The following is a 17,542-nucleotide window of genomic DNA, read 5'->3' as shown; positions in this document are numbered from 1 at the left end:
GGGGGTCCTGGAGCCAGGGAGGGTCCCTGGGGTGGCTGAGGCTGTGTCTCCCAGCAGGAAGCCCTGCTCAGGGCTGCCCCATCCCAGCACCACTAGCATCACCTGGGATGGGTCTTAGGGTCTGTCCTTGCTGTCATCCCCCTAGGGAGAGGAGAGAGCTAAGTGAACGGGGACCCCCAAATCCATCCTGGTTTGTGGAGGATGAGCAGGGAGGCACTTCCCAGGCTCTCCACAGCAAGGAGGGGACCCTGATGGGGATGGGATGGGAGATGGGTGCAGGACCAGCCAGGGTGGGGGGCGGGTTTCCATGCAGCGCATTGGTGCTAAAAATGGGAACAGAGGATGAGGTCATGGTGGAGAAATGCATTGAGGGTTAATAGGCAAATGCTGCTTTGCCCAGGGTAGCATTTTGGGGAAATATCCCATGTGTTTGCCTTGGTTTTGTATGTTTCCTGAGGCGCCAGCTTGGGGGGGCTGGTGGGACCTTTGCTCTGATCTGGGAGGGCCGCTCTGATGTTCCAGGGTTGTGAGACCCCCTCACCCCCGCCTCTTGCATCAGCCCCCGGCGCCGGTCTATGTACACTTGATAAGGACACATGGGTAGAGACCCGGGCAAAGGTCCGGGAGGTCTCCCGCACGCAGCCCTGTGAAGGGAGCCCCAGCCCCGGGGCAGGGGGCACTGGGCAGGGACTGACCCACAAACCCCTCCTTCGCTGGGGATGGGGATGCCACGCTGCTGCGATGCTGCGGTGCTGTGTCACACGTTTGACTTGGAGGGCGCTGGGAAGAGCCTGGCATTGCTGGTGCCAGCTCAGCCCCATGAATTCAGCTTCCCCACCCCCCTGGGGAGCTGGCACCATGGGAAGGCTCTGGGCAGGAGGGACTCGGACACCCGGGTTTTGTTCCCAGCTCTCCAGCAGTGGAGTGTTTGCTGGCAGGAGGATGCCCTCATTGCCAAAGCGCTGCCAGCACGGGGTTCAGACCCATCTGGTTGCCACTGGGGGGATCAGGACCCCCCAGAGCTCATTCTTCCCTGCCCTTTGGGGACTCTTCAGGTGTCTGGTAGCCTCAGTGGTTAATTTGGGAGTCACTGGCTTTCCCAGCAGCTGTTTGCCATGGTCTTCGGTCAACCCTGGTGTGGCTGTTCCTCCTCTTGCCGTGGTGCTGCTCCTGCCCCGTCTGTCCCCGATGCTGGCAGTCACCACTTGCACCCACCTGCCCTTTGTATGCATTTGGGGGGGGGCTTGCTGGCTGTGAACGCATGCGCTCGCATCTCAAAGCCTGGGGGAAAGTGCTCCAAGTTGGCTGTAGCCCACCTTGTGCCATGGATCTCCACCCCATGCCTCGGGTCACCCCAAAATGGGGTGGCAGGGCCTGAGGTGTGTGCCCTCCTGCCTCCATCCCCTTTGCTTTCTCTTGCAGGGTTGTCCCTGGCAGGCAGGGAATGGAGGCGGCTCAGGAGGGGACCCCAGGGAGAGGGAGGTGGTCTCCCCCCTTCTGCCCCTCTCCAGCATATCTTCAACCCAGGTACAGGAGCAACAACCACGGGGCTCCCAGGGCTAAATTTGAGGGTCTCTGGTTACACCGCAGAGGCTTGATGTGGTGTTTGCCCCTGTCCACAGCCCCCCGGAGGCTTCTCGCCAGCAAGCCTGCCGGCGGGGGGGTGGCAGTGGTGGCGGCAAGGGTCAGCCTGCTAATCCCCAGCAACGGCAGCTCCGGCAGCTCCAGCAGCCCAGCACAAGTGCAGGGGTGCAGCGCGGGAGTGGGGGGCTGCTGGGGTACAGCTGGGAGTGCATACAGAGGACTTCTGAGCGTGTGTGTGCATAGGGACCAATGTGAGTGTATAGATCCATATAGATGCCTGTGTAAGTGTAGGGGTATGCCCGTACATGTCTGACCCTGTGTAGGTGCTGATCCGCCTGTGTGGACCCTTATAAATGCCCAAGTGTGCGTGAACCCGTGTGACTGCTGGTATGTGTTTATGGTCCTATACGCATGCCCAGGCATGTATGGATGTGGCCAAGTGTGTATGGACGTGTGTGTGTGTGTTTGTAGGGGTGTGTACGGCACCACGTGCATGCCCACAAGCGTATGGTGTGCCCACGCGTGCCTGAACACACCTGTGTGTATGTACAGGGACACGTGTAGTGTCCCAGCATGTATGGGCACTCCTGCACATCCGTGGATCAGCGTCTCCACATACGGAGCCATATGGACCCATGGGTGTTAGAGGCAGGGTTTGGGGGCTGAGCCCCCCTCCTCAACCACCCTTGTGCCCCTTGCCCCAGCCCATGGTGCTGAGCACCTGAGTCCTGGTGGGTGTCAGCCCCCTGCCACCCCTGCTGCCCCCCAGAGCCCTTCCCAGCCCTGGTGCAGTCTGAGGGATGCTGAGAGCCTTGGCGGCTGTTGTGACACCAGCCCCCAGCTGGGGAGTCCTGAGGGCTTGGGATCCGAGGCTCCGAAGAGGAGGTGTAAAAACTAATCAAGAATGTGAGAATAAAGGCACTGCAGGAGGGAGAGGAGCACCGGCAGGAGCCCCCACCCCATGGCTGCCCCCAGCTCCCTCCCCAGCTGCTACCCCGGAATCGGATGGGGGTGGGGAGGTTGGGGGAAGATGCACCCCCTCTCTGACTTGGACCTCCGCTAATCCTCTAATTGGGTTAATAATGGAGGTAAATCCCCTGTGCAGGCAGCAGGCTGGGCAGGGCTGCAGCAGGGAGGGGGGATATGGCCCCAGGGAGCGGGGATCTGGTCCCACTGGCGTGCCCATGGGGATTTGCAGCTGCATGGGCTTGTGGGAGTGAGCTCAGGTGTGCTTGGGGGTCAATGTGCACCGGGGACAGGGTGCACAGGAGGTGTATGAGCGTGCACCAGGGATAGAATGTATAGGGAATGCATGAGCATGCATGAGGTGTGTGTGGGTGTGCAGGGAAAGTGTGTATCGGGGTTGCATGAGCATGCACAGGATGTGTGTGTTATGTGCACAGGGAGAATGTACAGGGGACGTGTGAGTGCACAGAACGCATGTGCACAAGGAGGGTGGGAATGGGGGGGTGTGAGTGTGCACAGGGTGTGTGGGTGTGCACAGGGTGTGTGGGTGTGCACAGGGTGTGTGGGTATGCACAGGGAGAGTGCATAAAGGGGATGGATGACTGTGCACAGGGAAGAGTGTATAGGGGATGTATGAGCATGCACAGGGGGGCTGTGTGTGCAGAGGGAGAGCATGTATAGGGGCTGCGTGAGCATGCATGGGGTGGTGTTTGCCCAAGGAGTGTCTGGAGGCAAGTGTGTGCAAGGAGAGCATGCACAGAGCATGTGCGTGTGCAGAGCAAGCAGGAGGCTGTGTGGGTGTGCGGGTGGGGGTGCACTGGGTGTGTGAGCAGGTACAGGCCAGGTGTGCTGAGCACTGTACGTGGGGGCTGTGGTGACCTGTCCCCTGGGGCACAGTGCACCCACTGGGGATGCCCACGTTGGCAGGGCCACGTTCCCCCACTGTAGGCTGTAGCTCAGGGCTGCTCCGCGCCGGATCCAGTGTCTACATCCCATGTCTGGTGGTGGGGTGGGAGCGAGCACCAGCCCCAGACGCCCTTTCTGCTCCGGTGGCTCTTCCGGCAGCGGCAGCGGCGGCGGAGGCGGGGGCTGGGGTCTCTGGTGCAGGGGCTGCCACCAGCCCTTCCTCCCCCATCGTCCTGGGGGGAGGGACAGAGGAAGGGGATGGGGCCAGAGGTGCACAGGGGGTGTCACCCCCAGGTGTGCACCCCTGTACTCACCCAGCCCTATAGTGTGTGTGTGCATGTGCAGACCCCCCATGTGTGCAAGCACATGCCCTGCCTGCACAGCTGTGCACATACGGTGGGTGTGCACATGCATGTCCCTCGGAGGGCACCCGGGGTGGTGGCTGGCACTGGAGGGGGTCCCCTGGCTCCGGTCACCCTGGAAGGGAGGGATTGAGGGGAGGCAGGGGTGGAGAGGAAAGCAAGGATGGAGGGGAAGGCGGTGGCGTGGCAAGCGCCGGTGGGTCAGGGAGGTTAACCCGAACAAATCCCCTCATTGACTCGCTGCCTGTTGAGCCGTGAACGAATAACAAGGGGCTGAGCGTGGGGAACGCGCGCTGGCCAGGAGCCGGGACAACACCCCCGCTTCCCCCACTGCAGCCCCCAGACAGACGGATGTAGGACAGTAGGACGGCAGGACGGGGCTAAGGACAGTGCCCGCGGTGGCACCGCGCAGCGTCTTTCCTCCAGACACATGCCTCCAACCCTTGGGCGAGCCATGCTGGCACCCTGTGCCTCAGTTTCCCCTCCTGCAAAACAGGTTGAGGAGGAGTCTGGGGACCCTGAGGGCCCCCCCCGCCCCCCTTCACCCTGGGGCCCAGCTGCAGGTGGGGGGCTGCCCTCCCAAGGCCAGTGCTGCCAGCAAACAGTCCCTCACCTTGCACGAAGCCAGGTTAGGGGGGGGAGGGGGGTTTTAATGCCCTGCTGGATCTGCCGCATTATCAGCGCTGATTAAACCTGCTGCTCTATAAAGCACCGTTAAATATTAAACATTATGAAAGGCTTTGAGGGGGGAGCCATGGCACTGGGAGGGGGCTCGGAATGGGGGTCTCCAGTCACAGCAGTGGGGTGACTGCTGAGGCTGGGGATGGTGGGGCGAGTGAGCACCCTGGCGCCCACTGGGGCTGTGGGGTCAGGGGAGCAGCCCCCCTTCAAGAGCCAGCAGTGCCTTCGAATGCGGGCAGCGTCCAGGCAAAGCCATCCCGTAATCATTAACTTATTAACGGCTGGCGGCGGAGGCGAGTGGTGGCTCGCAAGGTCAGGGGGAGGTTTGAGCCCGGCGGGGAGCAAGCTGCCCCCCAGCTCCAGGGACTTGGGGGTGGACCCACGAGCTCTTGTGTGTGCCCCATGGTGGGGGGAGCAGTGGGGGGGCTCTGCCTGTGGCCATTCTTGGGGTCCCTGCGCCCCGGAGTGCATGGGGCTGTGCACCATTGGGAGTAGCCTGTGGCTGCAAGCCTCAGGGGGAAACTGAGGCACTGATGGCTTTCCCGTCCCCCCATCCCATCAGGACAAGGTGGGGGACACCGGAGCATCCGAGTGCCTGGCTGTGCACCACCTCCCTGGGGAAGGAGCCAGGGACCCCCAGCTCAGAGGCGACAGTGATGCTCTGGAGGGGTGCAAAGATTCCAAAATAGCCCATCAGCAGGTGGCCACCCATGGTGTGCGGCTGCACCCTGGGGGGCTGGGGGTGTGTGCAGAGATGAGCATCACCTGAAGTCCCTGCGTGAACAGCGGCTAGATGGAAAAATTAGCAGTGCGGCTAATCAATGCGGTGCATATTAAGAGGCTTGGGGTTGCGGTGGGGGGGGAGATGCGAGGCGGCGGGGAGCCAAGCAGGGTCCAGGATCAATACAGCTCATATTAAGTGGATTAAATCCCGGTTGCCAATCTGACCCCTCGCTGCCAGCAGGAGGTGGCAGCTGAGCGGGGGCTGCAGGGGGTCCTGCTGTGATCACTTCCCTTGGCAGCAGAGCTAGGGGGGCTATGGGGGTGGATTGCCGGGGCTGGGCAGCCTGGAGGTGCCTGGGTGGTGACTTAGCACCTCGCTGCATCCTTCCTCTGTCTAGGGGGTCAGCTGGGCTATGGGGCACTGGCGACTCCAGCTCCAGCCCTACAAGCCCCCCCACTCTGGGACAGTAATCTCCCGGGTGGGTGAGAGATGCTAACAATGTTATTTAATTGCAGTGAGGAGGAGGGGGAGACACAAGGTCTATTCACGTCCCTTTAATAAACCATGTTCGACCTGCTGACCTTTAACCCTCCCAACAAGCCCCGTTATCCCCATCCCTTAAGGAATAAAGACGTCGCCATGGCAATGGGATGATGGGAGGGAGCAGGGCCCCTGGAGCTGCACCCAGGGTGGGGTGGGGACAAGGACACCCTGCTCTGGCCCTGCACCAGCACCTGAGTGGTGGTGTGGGGTGGAGGTGGGACGGTGCTGGGGGTGCCGCAGCTTTTCGGGGGGCCAAGCGCTGTGGATGGGGTCCCTGAGGTCGGCTGAGCGGAGCTGTGCTGTGCACCGGCGGGATATTGATCCCTGGGCTTGACAGTTTAATACTTCTGCTTATAGAGGAATATAGTTACATCGATGGCGTTAAATGAGTTACTAATTATATCAATACAAACACGATTAAAAGGGTCCTTGCTCATAGGTCACCGCAAGCAGGAGCCGCTGCTCGCATTGCACAACTGCCCCCAGGCAAGGCCTGCCCAGCTGCTCCGAGGTGCACGGGATGCTCTGGGGTGGTGGGTGCCCCTGCGGGGTGTCCATCCGTGACGGGTGTGCCTGTCGGGGGTTGTGCATGCCCGTGCCGGGCTGTGCATGCACGTGTGGGGTTGTGCACGCTCGTGCAGAGTTGTGTGCACCCATGAAAGGCTGTGCGTGTTCACCTGGGGGTTGTGCCTGCCCACCTGGGGTCGTGCGTGCCTGTAGGAGCCTGTGCACATCCAGGCACAGTTATACGTGCCTGTGTAGGGATTTGTGCCTGTGTGGGTTGTGTGTGCATGTACAGGGTTGTGCACACTCACGTGATGCCCTGTGTGCCCATTCAGCATTGTGCACACCGATGCAGGGTTGTGCATACTTAGGCAGGCTTGTAGGTGCCCATGCAAGCTTGTGTGTGCCACTGGGGGGGGAGAAGTGGGGGGAATGTGTGTGTACAGGGTTGTGCACATGCTTATGTGGAGTTGTGTGTGTTGTGGGGTTGGGCACACTCGTGAGGGGTCATGTGTACCCACGTGAAGTTGCACACACTCATGTGGGGTTGTGTGAGCCCATACAGGTTTGTGCACGCCTGAGTAGGGTTGTGTATGCTTGCTTGGGCTAGTGCATACCCATGGGGGGGGGTGTATCAGCCCGTGGGGAGTTGTGTACACCCACGTGAGGTGTGTGTGTCCCCACAGGGTTTGGGTGTGGCCCGGGGGGGTTGTGATCTGCCACTTAGATGGTCCATCCCGAGCAAGGTGGGAAGGGGCCATGGTGCCCAACCTGCAGGAGGAAGAGGAGGGTGAGTGGCAGGGCCAGGAGCCCTGGCTAAGGGATGGAGTTGGCTTCTTCCTCGGGGCTGTGGCTGTGGGGGGGTCTGTCCTTGCCTGGAGGCTGTGGCAGAGCACCACCCGTTGCCACCACCCATGCCACTTCTGTGAAGCTATGGTGCCTGGATCCCATAGCCAGCCTTGGCTGGGACCCAGCCCAGCCCCATCAGCAAGAATCCCCCAAAACCACCCCCTTTCCAGACTGAGCATCCCCAAATCTCGTGGAACGCCTGGTGCATCCTCAGCACGCTCAAGGTCCCTGCCGGCGGGTCCCGTGTTCCTCAGCTCCACTCTTGTCTCTGCTTAAAAGCCAACCTTTGCTCCCCACTTGATGTAATGTGTTTTTGCATCTCGGTGCCCCACAGATAAAAGGTTAGAGGTTAATAAATGGTGGAAAAATAGGTCCCGGTGCTTGGAGGTCACACCTGTTTTGGGGGCTGGAGGCAGTGGCAGCATGCGACGGGTGGGATCCTGCCTGCCTTGGTGGGAAGAGAAACACCAGTGAGTGGCATCAGGGAGCCCGGCAGAGGTGTGGATGCAGGAGCCCACCCTCCGGGTTGACCCCCCAGGAAGGCAATGGCTTCGTCCTACTGTGGGGTGGGCAGCTGTGGTTGCCGGTTTTGGGGGGTTTGCTCCTGCTTTGATGAGCCAAGAGATCGCAGGGCATGTAAACGGGCTTGGTGTGGAGTGGTGGTGACCAGAGCCCTGCTGCAGGCAGGGACAAGCAGGGAAATGCAAGCAAAGCCTGGCTCACGCAGCCTTCCCGGGGCAGAAATCAAAGCAGCCCCCTGGAGCTCTGCTCCCAGCCTGACCTAGTCACCGAAATCAGTGGCTCAAGGAGCCCCTGGGAAAGGGCAGGTGATGGGGAGGGGGCACAGAGCAGGGCAGGGAGCACCACAGTGGAGGGGAGGGACAGGGTGCTGGCACCCTGGGGTCGGGGCACCCCAGGAGCACTCTGCAGCAAGAAGGGGATGGGTGAGTGGCACCCAGAGGGCTAGGAAGGGGCAGGGATGGAGCACCAGGAGCAGCTGGGGGCCAGGCAGTCGGCACCCATGGGTGTGGTGGGAGACAGGCAGTAGCACCCACAGACCAGGCTGGGGACAGGCAGTTAGCACCCATCTGTTAGGCAAGGGACAGGCAGCTGGCACCTGTGGGTTAGATGGCAGACTGTGTTAGACGTGTCTGTCCAGTGATGGGAACCGTGGGGTGTCTGTAGGAGCATCCCTGTGTGTCCCCATGTTTCCCCATCCCTGCATCCCCACATCTCCTTGTCCCCTGAGTCCCTGCATCCCCACATCCCTATATTCCCATGTCCCCGCATCCCCATATCGCTGCATTCATACGTCCTCATCACATCCCTGCTCCCCCCATCCCCATGTCCCTGGAGCCTGACACATCCCCGCATCCCAGCTCCCTTTATCTGCCTGGTGAATGATGTGCTATGTGGAGGGGGGGGGGGTGCTCCCTTTCTATTGGTTTTTAACGGCCTTTCCCAGCACAATTGTTTTTTAAACGACTCTATTTTGTGCCTGACTTTGTTTTCTAGCTTGCATTTCTTTGTATATGTTTTGGAAATCCATTCTGGACTGCTGAGTTTTGTTTCTTTTCAATGGCTTTAAATTCTTACCGGGCTTGCTGGGAGGAATTGGTGTCTATAGCGCCTTCGATTGGTGCTAATTTTTCCTTCATGTGCTCTGACTTTTACTGCTGGGCCATCGATCTGGCGGGCTCCAATTTGTCATGGTCACCCAGGTGCTGTGCTGGAATCAGGCGAGCCCTGGCTTTTGCACGGAGCCGGCGCGTCGTGTGCCTGGTGTAGGGGCTGCACTCGCCTCCCCAGTGTCGTCCGTCGGCTCAGCCTGGGGGGTTGTGTCTGTGTGTCCAGAGCTGCGTCCACCCCCCACACATAAGTGTCAGCACAGCTGCATGTGTGTGTCTGTGCAACCACATGCACGCTCACTGGCTTGCAGACGCGTCGGTGCTCTGACAAACTTGCCAGGAAACACAAGCACCAGTGTCGGTGCCCACACGGCACAGCACTCGTGGTTTCGTGCTCGTGCGCTTGTACACAGTGCACAGACACCTGGCTTTGCACACATGCACCCATTGCAGGAAGTCCTTGTGCCTTGCAGGGACATTGCCGCCATGCTCACACCCCGTGTGCAGCTGAGGAAGATGGATTTGGGGTCCCCGTGCTCAGCCAGGGGAGATGGCTTTGGGGTCACCATGCCCATCTGAGGGAGGATTTGGCAGTGTGTCTTTTTGCAGAGGTGCCTCACGATGTCCCTGGCCATCCATCAGGCCCCATCTCGCGATTACACAACTCGGACCGTGCTTATCAGGTCGTCGATAGCCCTCTCACCCCGGTGGAGTGGGGCAGCCCCAGCGCTCGCAGCTCCCTCGCCAGCACCCAGTGCCATGGCCCTGCAGGCTCACCCTGCCCCTAGAAGGGACCAGTATCTCTGCTGCACGGGTGGATACATGTCCCTGTGTATGAGGATGCTGATCCCGTGCTGGGACCTGGGGAACACCGGCACTGGGCAGTGCCAGGAGGCTGCTGAGCCAGAGCAGGGCTGAGCATCCCGGTCCCAGGGACCTGCCTGGGGGCCTGGGATTTGCTGCTGCTCTGTCTGTATTGGCATCATCTTCCTGGGCTGAAACGCTGTTGTCCCTCTGCCTAGCAAGGAGAGGGGCAGAGAAACTGAGGCACCCACGCAGTGTCTCTGCAGCAGGGCTGTAAAACAGTTGGTGGGTGCATGGGGAGCCAGCGGCAGCCCCCAGGCACAGGGAGAGCCCAGCACTGCGGGCATGGAGGGTGTGCAGGGGGGTCCCGTCCACGGGGCAGGGAGAGCTGCTCGTTGCTGCAGAGGGCAAGTGGGGCCAAGCATGATGCCGGGTCCTGGCACAGGCGAGGGCCCTGATCCAGACATTGACCCCCCCTGCCTTGCCCACCCGAATGTGCCGGCAGTTCTGACCCCTTTCTCTCCTGCCCCCAGCTCTACGAACTGGATGAGGACCCGAAACGCAAGGAGTTCCTGGACGACCTCTTTGGTTTCATGCAGAAGAGAGGTAAAGGTGGGTGGCTGGGGTGGGTGCCGCTGGCACCCCCACCCTGGCTGCCTGGGGGGCTCATGGCGTGGCCCACTCAGGCACCGAGCTGCTGCGGGTCTCTGCAAGCTCCCAGGCAGGTCCTGCGGGGCCCTTGCCCCCATTGCCTACACACACACACACACACACGCATAAACTTACACTCAGCAGATTTGCCCCCCGTTGCCCCAGGCAGAGCCCCCCACGGGGTGCCTGTTGGCCAGAGGGGCTCCCATCCCCACGCTGGGGCTGGTGGCCATGCCAATTGCCGATGCTTGCTAGCAATGCCCAGCAGTGATGCCCGGTGGGGATGCCCGGTGGGGATGCCCGTTAGCATATTCCTCAGTGATAACCACGAGCCACACCCGTTAATGAAGCCCATTAGCGGTTTGCAGGGCCTTTTAGTGATGCCTGGTGGGGATGCCCTTAGCAGTGCCCATCAGTGGTGCCGGTACCACTCCCCGTTGGCAGTGCCCGGTGAGGACGCTCATTTCGGGCACCTCTAAGCAACACCAAGGATGCTGCAGGAGTGGGGTCAGCGATCCGGGCAGTGCCGGGCGCCCAGGGGTTAAGGGCTCGCCAGCCGCCCCAGCCGCATCGGAAATCTTTGCTATCGCCATGGGGGGCCGAGCCGGCTCCTGGGGACTCAATAAATGCTTTAACCTTCGCCCTCCCCAGCTGGGCCTGCGACAATTAAAAGTTGCCGAGTGCGGGCGTGTGGCCGGCCGTATTAATTAGAGCCTTTTGCCGGTGTGTTTTTTGGGGGGGAAGGGGGAGCAGCAGGGCTGGGTCTGTGCAGGGTGAGGGTACGCAGAAAGGAGAAGTCACCCCCAAGTCATGCCCATGGGAAGAGTGGTGAGGTTGCCCATCAACCCACGGGTCGGCAGTGAGTGACTTTTAGGTTGGGCTGAGACCCCACACTCATTTCACTCAGGGCTCTGCTGCAGGGGCCTAGCATGGCTGTGGGGCTCACACTGGGGGCGGGGGGGGAGACACGGACTGGGTACAGCTCCATGGGTGCCCCCGGTCTCCCTGTTCCTGGTGCAGGGCTGTGGGGAACGAGGGGGAGCATCAGTGCTGCCTCAGCCCCCCAGCATCCATCAGCCTCAAGATTCATGGGCTGCTCCACGGCTTCATTATCTCTCTCTCTCCAGAGCTAATTAACTCTCTCACCATTGGGGCCGGGCCTAATTAAGCAAGTGCCTGGTGGTGTGGGGAGGAGGGAGGGAGCCCGATGCTTCCCTGTCGATGCTGCTTCTCATCCCACCGTGTCCGGCCATCCCGCTCCTGTCCCCTCTGTCCCACGCCTCCCCGCGTGGGTGGCATCCCCCTGGGGAGGGCAGGCGGGTGTGCGGGTGTGGGTGCAGGTGTGCATGTGCTTGTTGGAGGAGTGGGGGATTTCGGAGCCAGGTAGCAAAGAGAAATGGGGCAGGGGGGCAGCAGGGTAGGGACAGCATCCTGGGGGTCTTTGGGGAGCTGGCTGAGAAGTAGCACCCACGAGCCAGCACGGGTGCTGCTGCGGCACCCAGGGGTGCATGGGCAGGGGGCTGCGACCCCCAGGCTGTGTCACTGAGGTGGCAGTGGGCTGGGGGGTTGATGCCTATGGGGTGAGCCCTAATGAAAGGGGCTGTGTCCCCCCTGCTGTCTGTCAGGGCATCTGTCAGTGGGGTGGAAAATTAGCAGGGCTGAAATACGGGCTGGGGACAGCCCCACTTCAGGGGATGTTGGGGACCCCCAGTGGCACGTGGCAGGTGACTGCTGGAAGGGATCTAGGGGAGCAGGGATGAGATGGGGATGATCCCATCACCCCATCAGACTTGGGGTGCAGGCAGTGGGGCACCTCATCCCCATGCCCCAACCTCCGTGGCACCCCCAAAAGGGGTGCGCTGGGATGTGGAGGGACAATTTTTGCTCACTGAGGGTCCGCAGGGCCCCTCTGCCCCCACACCGAGCTGAGGGCCCTGCTGATAACACAGAGCCATTAATCAATTAAGGAGCTAATTGCAGTGCCACAATAGCCGCATCACTTCCCTGGGCTTTTGTGCTGCTTGCCCCGGCCGGGGCCAGGGCCATCACTCTGCGGGGCTGCAGACAGGTCCCTTTGTCAGCAGGACGGCCACCAGCCGCCCGCCCCGCGCAGCCCTGAGATTAATGGCAAGCTGCTTTCATTAACCATCATGGCCAGGGAGAGGGAATGATAAAAGAAGTCCGTGGGCCATCAGCTGGGGACTGAGACCCCACAAACTCATTGGCATGTTGGGGTGATGGGGAGCCCTCAAATCTTGCCCCCCCGAGGTGATGGGGCCAGTGCAGCAGTCCCTGGGCAGGGCTGGCGAGGGACCATCAGCAGATATCAAGTCAATATCTCTGCCTTTTTCCCAGCAGTATAAACTCCTCTCCCCCTTCCCAGCCAGGCGAACAACACAGACACAAAAAAAAAAAAGTTAAATGAACTCAGTAAAGGAATAAAAAGAGCTCATTTTTCAGGCTTATGTGAAGAAGCTGAGCCAATATCGGGGCCATAAATTAGGGATGCTGGAGTATGGTGGTGAGTGACGGCTTCGTTTGAGGGGCGAAGCGCGGCCATGACAGCCTCCCCCGGCCAAATGGATGGCTTTCCGATACCACCCGCGCCCCGCCGCCCCACAGGAGGAATAAATACAGGGTGGGATGGGACAGGGCAGGATGGGGTGGGATGGGATGCTCATCCCTCCTTGCAGTGCCACAGCTCCCAGCTGCTGCCCGGACCATTGACCCAAAGCAGTGTGAGGCAGAGCAAGGCTGTGGGGCTATTTGGGGGTGCTGGGAAAGTGGGGAGGGAGTTGTTAACAGACCCGGTGGCTGTGGGGACTATGCTGGTCCATGCTGGGCTCTCAGAGCCCTGGTGACCCCATGTCCTCTCACCCCATGGCCTTGGTGGGGGGGTGATGCTGGCGGACCAGGGTCTCTACTGGGGGCACTTGAAGGGGATTTGGGTTCAGGTCTCTTGAGGAGGGGGGCAGTGAAGGCCTTTAAGCAGTTGGGGGGCTGCTGGGGGGGGAACTGTGGGATGTAGAGTGTCTCTGGGGACTCTTGGGAGAGCCGCTTTCTATGGGGCTTAGAGTGGGGTTTTTAAGGCAGAAAACCTCTCTGTAGGGAGATTACAGGGCGAGTCCCTCCAGAAGGGTTATGCGGGGAGTCCCTCATTAGAGAGGGTTACAGGGTGAGTCTCCTTATAAACTTTAGATGGGGTCTCTTTATGGGGCTCCAAAAGGGGGTTAGAAAGAGAGTCCTTCTAGGATGCTTGGAGAGATTTGGGGGGGAGATGCTCTATAGGGAGCTCTAGGAGTTCGGTGGGGCCCCTGTGCCAGCATGCCGGGGTCTGCCCCGCTCACGGGCACAGTGCTGCTCTCCCAGGCACCCTGGGGTCCTGCCTGCACCTCCCTGTGCCTGTGGGTGCTCACCTGGGCACAGAGAGATGTGTCTGCCCTCGGGGCAGCTGGTACCTGCAGTGGCAGCGGGGACAAGGTGGGGGCTGTGTCCCCAGGCAGTGAAGCTCCCCGTGGGCTCACCCCACACCCTTTTCTTTCTCCCGTGTGCGGCCGGAAGGGACGCCTGTGAACCGCATCCCCATCATGGCCAAGCAAGTGCTGGACCTGTACACACTGTACCGACTGGTGACGGACAAGGGTGGCCTGGTCGAAGTCATCAACAAGAAGATCTGGCGGGAGATCACCAAGGGCCTCAATCTACCTACCTCCATCACCAGTGCTGCCTTCACCCTCCGCACGCAGTAAGTGCCCAGCAGTGGCGGCGGGTGGGGGGCAACCACCCTGGGGTACCCACTGGTTTGGGTGTCCCAGATCCCCCACCGGTGCCCCAAAGGGGGATGGTGGGCTCTGCCCCTTCCCAGATGCAATCCCCACCCTGGTCCCCGCTTAGCACAGGGCTGGCTGGGAGGCACATGGTGCCGGGTCTCATCCTGGCTCTCTTCCCTTGCAGATATATGAAGTACCTGTACCCCTACGAATGTGAGAAGCGGGCACTCAGCTCTCCTGGGGAGCTCCAAGCCGCCATTGACAGCAACCGTCGGGAGGGACGGAGGCAGACTTTCGGCACGGCGCTCTTCAACTACTCGCCAGCCAGCACCCCAACCCTGCTGGGCTCCCCCAAAATGCCTTTGCCGGGTCTTAGCATCTCCACACACAGCTGCGGCCAGCTCGGCCAAGTGCACGCTGTTAAGAAAGGTGGGTGAGGACCACATGGGCCCTGTGGCGGGCGTCTCTCCCCGGCGATGGACACTGCTGTGGCAGCAGGGATGTTCCCTGTCTGCTCTTACCCTTTTGCTGGGGGAAAATAGGAACAATTTTTTTCTTTTAGTCCCTCTCTGTGACTGAGAAAGGTTTATTTCTCCTGGCTTTGAAGGAGGACCAAGCCCAGATGCTGGGGGTGGTGACCCACCCTGCCCCATGCTGGTGGGATGGGGATGGCACTAGCTGGGGAAGGTGAGATGGGGTGGTGGGGGGACCCGCTGAGGTCTCTCGGTTGTTGCAGAGGACGGCATGCTGGCGGCAGCGGTGCCGGGGCGCATCGCTATCCCGGTGGGACTATCCGGCCACCATCTCGCAGCAGCCCAGGCAGCAGCCGCCTCACAGGCAGTGGTGCTGGAGCAGCTGCGGGAGAAGCTGGAGACGGGGGAACCCCCAGAGAAGAAGGTGGCCCTGACAGCGGAGGAGCATCAGCGGCTGGTGCAACACGCACTGCAGCACAACCTCCTGGCCGTCACCTCCCAGTTCCCCATGAACGTCAAGATCTCCAACCGAGGTAGCGAGCGGCAAGACCTCAGCTTGGGTCACCCCATACCCTGGCACCCCAGGAGGGAGTAGCAGCGGCCGGAGAGGAGCACGGATACCCAGAGAGGCAGAGGCTCTGCTGCTCTCTCTCGGGCAGGTTCTTGTTTCTGTTTCTCTTAACGCTCATATTGGTATTTCCTTTCCCCAGATGACAGACAGGAGACTGCATTGAACCTGTCCACCAACGGCATTAGCAGTATCAACATGTCAATAGAAATAAATGGAGTTGTCTACACAGGTAAATAGAAGGGCCGCTTGGCCCGTGTAATTGCGGCTGGGAAATCCAATAACTTATAGCCACTGCCTGGCCAGCAAGTCCTTCCTTCAATCTGATGTCTTTACTATAAAATCCATTGTAATGAAGTGGCAGGGCCTGGGGAGAGGGGGCAGGAGAAGGAGGGAGTCAGCGAGGATGGAAATTGGCCCCCAGCAGGGGCTAGCAATGAAGGGCCAAAGTTGAGGGATGGATGGACGGACGGATGGATGGATGGATGGATGGATGGATGGATGGATGGATGGATGGATGGGCAGACAGATGGACTTGGGCTGAGAAGTGCAAAAAGTCACCTGGGGTCATCCCCCACCATGGGGTCCTGCAGGCAAGGCTTGGATTTGGGGTCACCCCGATGCTGGTGTGCCCAGAGGGTCTCTGGCTGGGTGCGGGGGTTGGCTGTTTGCAGAGCATGGTGTTGGGTGCAGGGGAAGATGTTGGGGTGCTTTGCTGGAGCAGAGGCTCCTTCAGGGTGCCTATGGGCACCTGCCTGGCTAAGCAGATCACCCTGTGCCCCCCAGCTCCCTGTTTGGCCTGCTGAGACACCCCCAATTAAAATGGATGGCTTTTTTTTTCAGGACTTAAATATTTAATAAGCTGGAAAGGTCAGGGTTAATCAGCATGCGGGGCTGGCAGCCAAATTTTCCCAGGCCATCTGGGGGGCTGCCCCATGCAGGTGAGGGCAGCTTGGCCAGGAGAGGCATCGAGGGTGATGGAGGGAGCTGGAGCCTCCAGGGGTGCTGGTCCCACCCTCTCTGGCCTGGGTGCTGGGGGCCAGGCGAGCGGAGCCCCCAACCCTGGGCTTGGCCTAACCCCCTTGCTCTTGCTCCCCAGGCGTCCTGTTTGCCCGCCGGCCCCCAGGCCCCCCGGCACCCGGTGGAGGGAGCACTCAGAGCCGGCCGAACCCCATGCCCGACCCGAACCCACTGCTCCCAGCCCCTCCACACAGCCACACTCCCACCAGCACCTCGCTGTAGGGGAGGTGCTCCCCACCCTGAAAACAGCTGGGGGTCCCCAGGGCCTGAGGGGCTGAGCTGTGGGATCCAGCTGGGCCAGCAAGGTGGGATGGGGGACCCGGAGGCGCCTCTTGCTGCAATACCGAGCTGTGTCCGTGCAAGGCTGTGGGCACCCACGTGACCCCTTTTGTCCCTTACCCCATGTGTGGGACCCCTTTCCCCGCGCGTGCCCATGCACTGTCCTTCCCAGGCGCTGCCCCCAGGTGATCCCCCCCCTGTACAGCTCCTGCCTGTCCTGCTGCCTGGGGCACCCCTGGGACCCGCATGCTGCATCCCCTACACACCGCAGACCCTATACATACCTTGATGCACACACTGTGGCTCCTATACCCACCTCAGTGCATGCGCTGCAGCCCCTATAGGCACCTCAATGTGCACACTGCATCCTTCGCACTGCAACATGCAACTGCATCTCTTACACACCGCCTCCCCCATATGTATCTCTATGCACGCTGTGTTCCCTATACACACTCTTGGTGTGTATGTTGTGTCCCCTCCACACTGCATCCCCTATACACAGCCCCAGTGCACACACTGCATCCCCTATACACACCCTCGACACCCACATTACATCACCCATGCACACCCTGCATGCAACACTGCGGTCCCTATACGCTGCAGCCCCTATAAACTGTAGTCCCTATACACTACATCCCCTATATACTGCACCCCCTGCCCACTGCAGTCCCCCCAACGCAGCCCTCCCACACTGCTTGGGATCACTGCCCCCACCCTGAGACACCCCCAGGGTCTCGGGTGCCCCCTGGCCACCCCAGGGTGGTGGCACTTCAACCCCCCAGGTCCTCAACTCAGGGGAGTCACCCTGTGGGGCAGATACTGGGGATACTGGTGGGACTGGTGGGGGTGAGATGTGATGGGTTGTTGGGTGGGAGTGGAGCTTACTGAGCTGGGAGTGGAGTGGGGATTAATATTGGGTTGGGGATCATACACTGGGAGGTGCTTGTTAGTGGGGGCAGGGCAGGGATGCCCAGCAGTGCCCCCCAATACCAAAGATAGCCCGGACACCAAGGTCCCCAGCTGGAGGGCAGGGAGATGGAGGGCACCTCACCGGGCACTCCAAACTACCTCGTTGGGGCCAGGTGGGCACCTCCTCTACCCACTTATGCCCCTGGGTGCCAAAGCAGGCTAGCGTGGAGCAACGCTCACCTCTACCTCAGTGCAGGGGGGCTGGGGCTCGGTACTGCCGGGCTCCCCCCTGCACTCCCACCGCGGCCGTGCCACTCTGTG

General features: G+C 60.9%; 1 protein-coding gene across 1 annotated transcript in view; it reads left to right on the top strand.

The window, feature by feature from the left end:
- Positions 1 to 16,255, top strand: part of ARID3C (AT-rich interaction domain 3C) — a 28,496-nt gene extending 12,241 nt beyond the window's left edge. Inside the window, exons 3-8 of the mRNA XM_035902732.1 lie at positions 10,085 to 10,157; positions 13,764 to 13,947; positions 14,157 to 14,401; positions 14,709 to 14,978; positions 15,156 to 15,245; positions 16,113 to 16,255. Coding sequence (XP_035758625.1) covers positions 10,085 to 10,157; positions 13,764 to 13,947; positions 14,157 to 14,401; positions 14,709 to 14,978; positions 15,156 to 15,245; positions 16,113 to 16,255 — 1,005 coding nt within the window. The remainder of the gene's footprint in view (positions 1 to 10,084; positions 10,158 to 13,763; positions 13,948 to 14,156; positions 14,402 to 14,708; positions 14,979 to 15,155; positions 15,246 to 16,112) is intronic.
- The last annotated feature ends 1,287 nt before the right edge of the window (positions 16,256 to 17,542 follow it).

This window comes from Egretta garzetta, unplaced genomic scaffold (genome assembly GCF_000687185.1).
Source record: "Egretta garzetta isolate BGI_Z169 unplaced genomic scaffold, ASM68718v1 scaffold59, whole genome shotgun sequence".
Lineage (NCBI taxonomy): Eukaryota > Metazoa > Chordata > Aves > Pelecaniformes > Ardeidae > Egretta > Egretta garzetta.
Note: the sequence above shows the minus strand (reverse complement) of the source record. Positions and strands in the feature narration are given on the sequence as shown.